The sequence below is a fragment of the Chinchilla lanigera genome, unplaced genomic scaffold (assembly GCF_000276665.1).
Source record: "Chinchilla lanigera isolate Chin_1 unplaced genomic scaffold, ChiLan1.0 scaffold00071, whole genome shotgun sequence".
NCBI classification, from domain to species: Eukaryota; Metazoa; Chordata; class Mammalia; order Rodentia; family Chinchillidae; genus Chinchilla; species Chinchilla lanigera.
The window spans coordinates 2286464-2298059 of NW_004955472.1; the positions used below are offsets into that span (position 1 = coordinate 2286464).

The window sequence follows — 11596 nt, forward strand, 5'->3', positions numbered from 1 at the left end:
GCCCCGGCTGCGGGCGGCTCTCGTGGGCACATGGGGCCAAGTTCTGTGTCCCCCAGGCTAGTGACCTCTCTTTGGCTTTGCAGCATTTAAAAGTCTGAAAGACAAAGTATGGCCCAGGAAGGCAGGCAGCAGCGGTAAGCACCGGCCCCCGCGCGCAGGTGGGACACCTCGGGGCCTGTCCTGGCCCCTCTTCACCTGCCTGGCCGCCCACCGGGTCCCAGCGGAGGAAGGCAGCCTCCCACCCGTCTCTGCTGTCCCCGGGGTGCAGCCAATCGAGGGGCGTGCGCCGCGGCGGAAGGCTCCAGGAAGGCCGCAGTGCGGCGGGAGGGGAGGGGCGGCGGGTCTGGTGCTCCCGCGGAGGCTCAGCGGGACCGAACTCCTCCGGGCCTCCTCGGCTCTCACTGCCCTGGCGAAGCCGGCACCACAGGGGCCGCTTTACTCCCTCGCCTCACTCTCCTGACTCCAGCCACTTCCTGGCCTTTGCTGCCGGGTTTTTTTGGGGGGGGGGTTGCTGTGGAGGATGACCCTAGGGCCTTCAGGCTGAGCTACATCCCTGCTGTTTTTTTCTTTTCTTTCCACCCTTCCTTACTTGGTTCCTCTCACTCTTCTTTTTTCTTTCTTTCTTTCTTTCTTTCTTTCTTTCTTTCTTTCTTTCTTTGCTTCTTTCTTTGTTTCTTTGTTTCTTTGTTTCTTTCTTCCTTTCTTTCCTCTCTATCCTGGTACTAGGAATTGAAGTTAGTGCCTTTGCACTGGGTCACATCCCCAGGCCCTCCCCCCCCTTTTTTTTATCTTTTTGAGACAGGGTCTCGCTAAGCAGTTCAGGCTGGCCTTGAGCTCACTTTGTAGCTCAGGCTGGTCTCAAACTTGCAACGATCCTCCTGCCTCAGCCTCCTGAGTGCTGGGATTACAGGTGTGCGCACCACGCCCAGCTCGACTTCCTTTGCTTTCTGTGGACGAGCACAGTCTTCTGTGACTGTGCCTCCTGCCTGCAGCGCTCCCCCAAGTCCCGCGTGTCCTCTGTGTGCTTTGCGATCCCCCTTTCTCCGCGAGGCTGACCCCGACTGTCCCACTTGCATCAGTCCCCCAGCACGCCAGGCCCAGGCCCAGGCCCTACTTTTTCCCACAGCACCTCTGGCACACACAGGTGCCTGTGACTACCCTCATCGCGGCCGGCTCTGCGTGTGCCGGGCGCTCGCCTGCCGCACTCTCGCGGGGACAGAGCGAACGGCTCCCACCTGTACTGGTTGCTGCCTTCAGCCCAGTCTCCGTCCTGGGCTTCCAAACCCCTCCTGTGTCCTAGAGACAACCCAGGCCCCGGGGGAACACCGCCTCCTCCAGCCCCAGCTGTCCAGGCACCAGGAGGTGACATGGGGAGGCTGCTGGGTTACCCATTAACTCAGCCTGAGGAAGGGCCATGGGCGGCAGGTGGACTTGAGTCTCTCTTCTGTCCATGGGCTTGGGCTGCTGCTTCAGGTCCACCCGAAGCTCCAGGATGGGCTCCTGGCCCGTGTCAGGGAGGGTACAAGCGACGCTGCAGAAGCAGGTGGTGCGAGAATTCCTGGCTGAGTTCGTGAGCACATACGTCATGATGGTGAGTGGGTACGGGGCATGGGGTGGGTGAGGTGCGCACCTGAACCCGTCCCCACTGCTGACTCCAGGGATCATGTTGTCGCTCTGCCTCCAAGCCGGCAGCCTCAGAAGTAAGCAGAGGAACGTAAGGAGAGAAGCCTTTCTCACTATCTTTTTTGCAGGGAGCACTGGAGTTGAACCCAGGATCTTTGCACGGAGTTACATTCCCAGCCACCTTTGTATTTTTTATTTTGAGACAGGGTCTTGCTAAGTCATTCAGCCTGGGCTCCTACTTGCAATCCTCCTGCCTCGGCCTCCCAGGGATGTGTGCCACCACACCCAACATCTCACCAAGTCCTTTTGTAACAAAGCCTGGTGTATTTTGCTGCCCCTCCCACCTTCCGCAGAACTTGTGCTCATAGAAAGGTTTCAGTATGTGCCAGGATAAATGGGAGCCGTAGGATCAAGGGTCAGAAGTCATGGCTGGAAGCCTTGAGAAGGAAAACGGAGGGGAAAGTGGTTGATGGAAATCTTGAACGTCAGTCTTGAGAGTTAATCCTGAAGGAGAGACCCTGAAGGTCATCACTCGGGGAGTGATGTGGTCAGGTTTGCATTTTAGAAGTCTGCGGAGGCTGAGTGGGGCAGGCAAGGCTGGTGGGGGGCAGTTCAGAGGCTGTCGTGGAAATGAAGGCTAGACCTGGTGGGGGTGGGGAAGACGGCACATGTTGGAAGAGCTGTACAAGACGGACTCACGAGAGGGCAGGTGTGGAAAGTGGGGCAAGTCCTGATGGGTTATCCTGATGCAGGGCCAAAGGTGACATTCGTTTGGATGTGCCCACCTGAAAAGCCAGGGGGGAAATTCAGGACACAAATACAGGGCCCTGGAGTTCAACAGAGGGGTGGTGGCACTCGGGAGGCTGAGGCAGGGGGATTACCCTGAGTTTGAGGCCAGCCTGGGCTACACAGTGAGTTCAAGTCCAGCCTGAGCTATGTAATGAGACCCTGTCCCAAGAAACAAAACAAATGAGAAAGAGAGAGAGATTGCGTTGGAAGGAGAGTGGTGAAGTTCATTATCATCAGAGTACGGGTGGCAGTTAAAAAGTCTGTGCAGAGAGAATGACTGAGTGTCAGAGGGGCTCTGGACACCTGGCTTCTTACCTTGACCCTGACCCAAGTCAGCAGCGGGCCGTGGGCAGGGCTCTCCCTGGCTCGCAAGCCTGCCTTCTCAGCCCCTAAGTATCCAGAAGACAGTGCTCATGTTATCTTTGAGCTGTGTGATCTTCCACAAGCCTCGTCACTGTCCAGAGCACAGCTCCCTTGCTGGTAAACTGAACCTAACGCTGAGCTGGTAGAGCAGCGTGAAAAAGGCCCGGCGCCGGCGTCCAGCACGCGTGTAGCACACGTGTGGGCCCCTTGTTACTATGATGTCTGTTCTCAGCTGCTTTCTCCTCCCACATCCCTCCTCCTTCCCTTCACCCCTTACTTGCTTTCGCTGCTGAGCTGTAAGAAGGACAGCGAGGCTCTGTCCCTCCTTAATCCAGAGCAAAGTAATTCACCTATGACAAGACATTCCATTCTCATGAGGGCTGTTAAACCTTGGAACCCTGGAGGCAGGCGGGTGCCTCTCTGGAGAGCTCTCAAGGAGAGCAGGGATTGGTACCCTGACTTGAGACCTGCCCACAGCTGCCTTCCTTTTTTTATTTGGAGAATTACTGAGCACATACTGCATCGCAAGCACTGTGATACTAAGCACTTAAGTGCCAAATCATTACACGGGCCCTAGAAAGCTGGGTGTGGAGGCTGAGGCAGGAGGATTGCCATGAGTTTGAGACCAGCCTGGGCTACACAGTATGACTTTGTCTTAAAAAAACCACCAAACCAAACCAAACCAAACCAAACAAACCAACAAACAAACAACAAAAACAAAAAATCCCCTACAGTAAAAAACCCACAGCGGCCCTGAAGGTAGGGCTGTTGTTATCCTCATTTTACAGATGGGGAAACTAAGGCGCACGATACTAAGCCACTTGTCTAAGGTCACACTTCGTGAGGCTGAAACCCAGGCCTGTTTGCTATCACATGTTGCCCTTTAGTCACTTTCCTCTGTCCCTTCGCTTAGCGGTATCAGGTCTTTTTGTTGCTGTTGTTTTGGGGGCTTTTGATTCTCTCTTCCATGGTGCTGGGCGTCAAACCCAGGTCCCTGAGCATGCTAGGCAGGTGCTCTACCCCTGAGCTGCACCTGTGGCCACAGAGCTCCAGGCTTCCTAAGGTGGTGGCCTGTGAACCCTCGGAACGCTGCGGAAAGGTCTTTGCTTTCAGGCGTTGAGTGGTTCCAGACCCCTCCCTGGGCCGCAGCTTCCCCATCTGTGACAGCAAAGACATCTGCTACACAGATTTTCTGTGAGGACTGAAGGGCAACAATGCTTGTGAGGAACTTGGTGATGCTTAGGGTCATGTAGGACATTGTGTTGTTGTTATTTTTAGTTGCCAGGCCTGGGCCAAGAAGTGGAGGCTTTTTTAATTCATAGGAAGTTCAGTGACTCACCAGGGTAAAGGTTTTGTTGCCCAAAAAGGCTAGCGTGACCTTGGGCCCCATTTATTGCAGCCAAGATGAGGGACAAGATTGTTCTACTCTGCCTCTCCAGGTTGTTCTCGAGCTGGCTTCCCGGCTGTCGGCTGCATTCACGGGCCAGGGAGGGCGGGGCTGGAGCCTTCAGGCCCTGGAACCCGTGCGCAGGGCCCTGCGGAGTCGGCTTGTGGAGGCGCACACTTTGGCCACGGGGGAAGGGTTCCCAGGGCGCATGCTACCGCGGCAGCGCAGGGCGGAGACTGGCCAGCTCGTCACAGATCCGTGTGAGGGTGCAGGGCGCTCTCCAGCTGGCCCTTGCCGTGGAGGGAGGAATGCAGGCCGGGCTGCCCAAGCTTCTCCTTCATTCAGGGGAGCTGAATCTCCTCCTCATCAGAGCCGCGGCACCCAAACAGAGCCTGCGTTCCCGCAGACTAGGTGTAGGCGTGCCAGCTCACAGCCCTGACCCAGAAGATCACGTAGTTCATCTACGCGGTCATTTCTGCAGCAGATGGGTTAGAGTGGGGAAGCGGGAATGGAATGGGGACGCTGCTACTCCGGCTCCCCCGCCTGTCAGCGGCCTGGCCTGGGCCCCCACGGCTCCCCGACGGGTCCTGTCTTCCCTGCTGCGTCTTCTCCTGACCCTAAGCCAGCCCGTCCCTGGGCTGTCTGGCTCCTGCTCAGCTGCCTGTTCTCCGCCTCCCCTGAGCCAGCTCGCCTTTCTCAGAATTCTCCCAAGAGGCTGTGTTCTCTGCCCATCATTTTTTAAATCAGGAAATGTCAGCGAAACCATCAGGCGTGCTTCCTGCGTCGCCCCCCCCTCCTGCCACCCCACCGCCTGCTGGCACCTGAGCACCCGTACCTCTCCTCGGCTGGGCCGTGTCTCCCGCTTCCTGGATGGCCGCCCCTGCAGTCCATTCAGACATGTTGCTGTGTCATTTTCTCACTCCTTTATCTTCAGTCTATGGGTCTCACAGCTTACAAATCTGCTAAGGTCTCTCCGTTTAAACCAGCATAACAAACAGCACAGTGGCACACACCCGTGTGCCAGGCTACTTGGAGAGACCGAGGCAGGAGGATTGCAAGTTTGTGGTCAGCCTCAGAACTTTTGTTTGTTTACAGTGCTGGGGAATGCAGGGCCTTCACACTGAGCTCTATCCCGAGGCCGCCTTATTTCTGGAGACAGACTGAAGCAAACTGTCTCCCTCCTAGCCCGCCTCCCAGAGTACAGGGATCACAAGTGTGCAGCACCGTGCCCAGCTTGCCTGGGAAACTTAGTGAGACCCTATCTCAGAATAAAAGCAAAAGGGGCGGGGGATGTAGCTCCGTGTGAGCTGTGCTCAATTCCCAGTATCAAAAAGCAAAGCAGAGTGAAACAAAGCAAAGCAACACGGCCCGGAATGTCCTTCCCTTCACCCTGCGAGCCCCTCACTCACCACGTTGCTCTGTCCCGGGCCTTCCCGGCAAGTTCTCAAAGAGGTAACAGTTCTGGCATCTTTCCACCTTCTCATCAGCCACGGGTGTACGAACATTTGCCCGGTATGATCGAGGACCTGGGTTCGATCCCCAGGACCACTAAAAAAACTGAACGAAATAAGCAAATGTACATGCGGCCGGGCGAGACGGGGCTCCTCACGTCGCTGTGACCGCTGGGCTGTCAGGTCGGAAGGGAGCTTTCCAGGCCTTCGTGCGCTTGCCGCGTTGCCGAACATGACCGCGGTGTTGGCCGCTGTTCCCCCCGGGCCTTCGCGGCACCTTCTCTCCTCTCCCGCGTCAGCACCCGCTCACACCCGCCCGAGGGTGCTGCGTGCTGACCGTGCGCCCCTGGGCTTTCGCCCACCAGGGCCTTCCACAGTTCTGTAGGTTTCCTCTCCTAGACCCTAGAGCAGAGCTGCCCGAGGAAACTACACGTGAGCCGCGAATGTAACTGACAGTGTTCCGGTTGCCGCGTCCACAAAGCGCAATGCACCAGGTGAAAGTAATTTGAGTCGTTGTGTATTTAGCCCATGTCTGCACTATCACTTCTTCAGCTGTGTTGGCAGTACTGGGAATGGGTGCAGAGAGCGCTGGGTTCATCCCCAGTCCTTTTGCTTTTTTATTTTGAGACAGGGTCTCACTAAACTGTCTACACCGGCCTCGATCTTGTAGCCCTCCTATCTCACTCTGCAGAGTAGCTGGGATTACAGGTGTGTGCTGCCATGCCCAGCCCAAAGTATCGTTTCAACATGTAATTAACATACATATAAATTATTATTATTATTATTATTATTTGGTACCAGGAATCTAACTCAGGACCTTGCACTTGCCAGGCAGGCACTTATGCCACTGAGCTATATCCCCGGCCCTTATAAACTATTATTAATATTTGAGGTACTAGAGACTGAAAGTAAGCCCTCCATACCGAGCTACATTTCCAGACTTTTTATTTATTATTCTGAGACAGGGTATTACTAAGTTACTAAATTGCCCAGGGTAGGCTTGAACTTGAGACCCTCCTGCATCAGCTTCCCAGGGTGCTGGGATTATAGGCATATGCCACTGTGCCTGGTAGACAAACCACATTTCAAGCACAAAATAATCATATGCAATCAGTGGCTGATTTCCAGCAGCCTGAACCCATAAAGTTCCTTCAGAATCTACATGTTTGATGGACATGGTGGCACTCACCTGTAATCCCAACACTAGGTAGGCTGAGGCAGGAGGATCACTGTCTTAGTTACTTTTCTCTCATTGCTGAGACAAAATACCCAGCACCCAAAGTTAAGGAAGGAAAGGTTTATTTAGCTCACAGTTTGTGGAGGCTTCAGTCCATAATCAGCTGGCTCCAAGGCAGGGTGGCGTGGCAGAGGAACAGCAGTTCATGGCGCACAGCAAAAGCAACAAAATCAAAAAGGGAGGAGCTCGAGAGCAAGCCTCTTTCCCTCCCTTATATTGTCTGCAGGCTGCCCGCCCCATGGCGGTGTGGCACTCACACCCATAATCCCAGCACTGGACCAGGAGTTAGTCACAAGCTCTAGAAGCCCGCCCCACGACTGCATGAGGCTTTGTGGGGACATCCAGGCACAAACCATGACAATCACTGTGAGACTGAGGCCAGTGTGGGCTACACAGTGAGTTTAAGGCCAGCCTTGAACTATATAGCAAGACCTTGTCTCAAAAAAACAAAACTATATGTCCAAACTGTGTGTTGTGGTACATGCCTGTAATTGTAGCACTCTGGAAGGCTGAGGCAGGAGGATAGAAAATTTGAGCTCAGCCTGGGAAATTTAGTGACTTTCAGGACCCTGTCACAAAAACAGTTGTTCTTTTTTTTTTTTTTACTGGGAATTGAACTCAGGACCTTGCACTTGTGCTGTATCTCCAGCCCTAGAAAAACAAAATATAAAGCAAGGGCTGGGGATGCAGCTCAGCGTGAAGGCGCCAGGCTCGCTCCCTAGTGCCGCAACAAAACAAAAATAAAACCACATGTCCCAAAGATGTAGATATTTCCCAAGAGGTGCCACCTCGGCTGGCCTTGGGAGAATCAGATCTTCGGGGTACAGGGTTGGGATTGCAGCAGAGGGAACGGCATGCACAGCACGAGAAAGCAAAGCACAGCATGAGGCGAGGGCTCCTTTGGTCCGAGGCCCTCTGGCAGGACAGCTGCCTGGACTCAGTCCTGGCTCGTCTTGTTACAGGCTGGGTGACCTTGGATAAGCCAGTCAAACTTTCTAAGCTTCAGGTTGCCCATTTTCCAGGTGGGGAGAATAATCTAGTACTTCCTTCTGAAGTACTGTGTGAAACATCCCTCAGGCTGGCCTGGAGAGAGAGCCGCTGGAGGGCAGCCCACACCAGCCGTCCTGAATCCCGGGCCCTGCTCCCAAAGCTCAGCTGGGCTGGGCAGGGGCCGAGGTGCGGGACAGATGGCGCGGGCCTCTGGCTCTGCGCCGCACCTCCGGCTGTTTTTGCACTCACCGCCCGGCTCTCGCGGGTCTGAGAGGAGGTGAGGAGAGGTCACGAGAGAGGAGTTCTGGAGGAAGAAGGAGCGGCAGAGGGTCTCTGAGGCGAAGCTGGGTAGGCCCGGGGCCTGGGCGCGGTGCAGAGCCAGGACCAGGCTCCGAGCCGTGCCCTGAGGTTGGGGCTTCTGGGAAGGCGCCCTCTCAGGAGCCCTCCTTCGCAGGTGTTTGGCCTTGGCTCCGTGGCCCACTTGGTTCTGGGAAATAACAGATATGGGAGCTACCTTGGTGTCAACCTGGGCTTTGGCTTCGGCGTCACCATGGGCGTGCACGTGGCGGGCGGCGTCTCAGGTGCGTGAAGCCCGGTCCCGGCTGGGCGGGGCTGGGTGTTTGCGGCGCGCGTCTCCCGTGCACCTGCCGGCAGCCCCTCTCGAGACCCAGCCTTCTAGTCCCGGGAGGGAGCACAAGGCCTCCGAACCCGGTGCCCCGCCCGTGCCTCCCCAGGCTCGCTGTGCACCCCGACTCACCGTCGGGACTGGCCAGGCCAGCGATGGCGAACCTTTGAGCGCTGCCGATGCCCCGAGCAGCCCGCTGGGGCTGCGTGCCGTAGGTCCGCCACAGCTGAGCGGGGTCTTAGGCAGGTTATTTCCCTGCCTGCTCCTCACTTTCCTAGGGGTGGAGTGGAGATGGGGCCGGTGGTAGGGCTCGTCACGGCCATCATCGTCCTCGATTATGGTTGCTGGCGGTATCGCTGCCTTGTGGCTCCGGCCCTCGCCAGCCTGACGCACCTCTCCCGGCCCGCAGGCGCCCACATGAACGCAGCCGTGACCTTCGCCAGCTGCGCCCTCGGCCGCATGCCCTGGAAGAAGTTCCCGGTGTACGTGCTGGGTCAGTTCCTGGGCTCCTTTGCGGCTGCCGCCACCACCTACGGCCTCTTCTACAGTGAGTGCCCCGCCCTGGCTGGCGGCCTCTGGCTTCGGCCTTCCCTGGACTGTGGGCAGAGGACGGTGGGCGGAGAAGAAAGCCTTGGGGCTCCCCCCGCCACCCGACAGCCCCACGCCTGGGGTCAACCGGGGCGCTAAGCCCGGTCTGTGTCCACAGTGGCCATTCTGCACTTCTCGGGCGGACACCTGAATGTCACGGGCCCCACAGCCACCGCCGGCATTTTTGCCACCTACCTTCCTGACTACATGACGCTGTGGTGCGGCTTCCTGAATGAGGTCAGTGCCCTTCTGCCCGGCCCGCCCCTCCTCCGTGGTAGGACAGGATTCTGGAGGGGGCCCCCACGGAGACACGCTCCAGCCCGCGTGTGGGGCCTTGGGGCACGGCTGGGGCGCTGTGGCTTGCTCAGGACCCGGAGGGCTGCTACAGTGTCCGCTCCGCAGGTGTTTCTGACGGGGATGCTCCAGCTGTGTCTCTTTGCCATCACGGACAAGGAGAACAGCCCAGCGCTGCAAGGGACGCAGGCCCTGGTGATCGGCGTCCTCGTGGTCATCATTGGGGTGTCTCTAGGCATGAACACAGGATACGCTATCAACCCGTCCCGGGACCTGCCGCCTCGCTTCTTCACCTTCATTGCCGGCTGGGGCAAAGAGGTGTTCAGGTAGCGCCTGCCAGGCCCCTTTCTGCAGTCTTCTGTGGGTGCCCTGTGCTCAGAGGGGTGAGGGGCTGTCAGGAGCAGCCAGGACAGTCCCGCTCCCCGGTGTCTCCTGAGACCAGCGCAGGTGCTGGTTTTGCTCCACGACTAACTGTCGACCCCCCTCCCTGAACAGGGCTGAGGGTGGCTGGGGCCCCAGGGAGGGCCGGGCGGGGCGGCCCCTCTGCTCCCCCGGCCTTGGTCTGAAGAGGGCGCCAGCACCTCCTCCTCCTCCTCAGGTCTCTCTCGCTTGTTTCGCAGGAATAACTGGTGGTGGGTGCCGGTTGTGGCTCCACCCCTGGGGGCCTACCTCGGGGGCGTCGTCTACCTGGCCTTCATTAGCGCCCCACGAGGCCCGCAGAGACTGGAGAGCTCCGCGGGGCGTGAGGACCCCGGGAGGACCATGCTGCCCAAGGCCAACCCGTACACGCCCGCTCCCCTCGCTCCTGTCCCTGCAGCCCCTGCCAGCCTTGCCGTCCCCACGCTGACCCAGCCTGCGCCAGCCTTTGGTGGCTCCATGCCCCTAGAGCGCTTCTAAGTAGAGCTGGTGAGCCCACCCTACCCAGTGGGCAGGCCTGCTCCACAGCGGTGCTCGCTGGGGCTCCCGCGGCTGGACTCCCCTCCTGCTTCTTCTGCCTTAGCTCTGGGCTGGAGCGGGGTCGAGAGCCCTCAAGTCTTCCCACCCCTGGGACGGGCGGCTGGGTGAGCGACCGTGGTCTGAGGGCAAGACGAAAGGGTGCTGGACGCAGGGGTGGGCTTCCAGGCAGAGGGCCGGGAGGGGTGGTGCGGGAGGGAGCAGAGCTGGGAGGTAGGGGCCAGCTCTGCGGGTGCCTTGGGGCTGCCCTGGGGTAGGACTTTGGATGGTCCCGGGCTCTCCCTTTCTCCGGTCCTGGCCGGTTCTTATTCTACAAGGCCCAAGGGTAGATCACAATTTCTCAAACTTTCTTTTTTGATTAGTGCTCTCCTTAGCAGCCTTTTAGATATATTTTTTCTTACTTCACATTTTAATACCATAGGTATACCGCATGTGTTTCTGTGCTTTGTATATACAAATAATTGTATATAAAAATTAAGATTTTTCATCCTTGTTCCAAGGATGTTTTACTTGGGGACACCCAAGTAGAGGGCAGGGTGTTGGGCTCCTCCTCCTTCCGGCCGCGGAGGAGTGCCAGAGTTGAGAAGGAGGAAACAACCGGAAAAACCCTTCAGACAGATGCAGAGAGAAGGAAGAGCCTCACCGCGGAGCTCAAGGGAAACAGGCCAGACGTTGGGTGCACAGGGACCCAGGACCCACTGGTGGTGGGGCCAAGCAGGGGCCACCCACTGTCTCGACCCAGACAGTGGCATCACATGGTTCCGTTGTCACTGCTAGAACCAGCGGTTCCGCACTGCGGAGCAGCCCCGCCCGGCAGCCCGGTGCCTATCGGCTGAGGCTGGGCCTCCGTCTCACCTTCCAGGACTGCAGCCTCCTGGGGGCCAGGCGACTGGGGGAAGGAGCCAGGGTGGGAGGGCGGACATGTGGGGCTGTGGGGCTTGGAGGGGGTGCAGCCCGCCTCTGGCCGAGGTTAGGAACAGCTTTCCCAGGAGACAGGTGGCGTGGGGCGAGGGAGTCCTTCCCAGGGCTCAGAGCCACCCTTTTCCGTTTGCGAGGACAGGGGCAGAGGAAGCGCCTTTAAGCTGCTCTCTCATTGCCAGGACAAAACCAGCTGCCCACCACTTAACAGCGGGGAGGGTTGGGCTCCATGGTGGCCCCAAGGCGAAGCGGCACGGTCGGAGGGTCTGGGTGCAGGAAGGCTGTGCCCTCCGGGGCCGGGAGGGAGACGCGCCCTTCAGGTGAGCCCTCAGGGACCTGCCGCGTTCAGCCGGGAATCTGCTCACAGGCTACAGCAG

At 58.0% G+C, this 11596-nt stretch overlaps 1 protein-coding gene across 7 annotated transcripts in view; it reads left to right on the forward strand.

Moving 5' to 3' along the window:
- Positions 1 to 10788, forward strand: part of Aqp7 (aquaporin 7) — a 13826-nt gene extending 3038 nt beyond the window's left edge. For 5 of the 7 annotated variants that reach the window (XM_005401100.2, XM_005401101.2, XM_005401099.1 and 2 more), the window contains exons 2-8: positions 84 to 134; positions 1474 to 1591; positions 8295 to 8421; positions 8875 to 9012; positions 9172 to 9290; positions 9456 to 9673; positions 9968 to 10788. In XM_005401100.2, the coding sequence (XP_005401157.1) occupies positions 109 to 134; positions 1474 to 1591; positions 8295 to 8421; positions 8875 to 9012; positions 9172 to 9290; positions 9456 to 9673; positions 9968 to 10244 (1023 nt within the window). In that variant the 5' untranslated portion in view covers positions 84 to 108 and the 3' untranslated portion in view covers positions 10245 to 10788. Of the gene's footprint in view, positions 1 to 83; positions 135 to 1473; positions 1592 to 5811; positions 6114 to 8294; positions 8422 to 8874; positions 9013 to 9171; positions 9291 to 9455; positions 9674 to 9967 lie in introns of those variants that run through there. The other 2 variants (XM_013522950.1, XM_013522949.1) reach the window with 2 other exon arrangements.
- Positions 10789 to 11596: the final 808 nt, after the last annotated feature.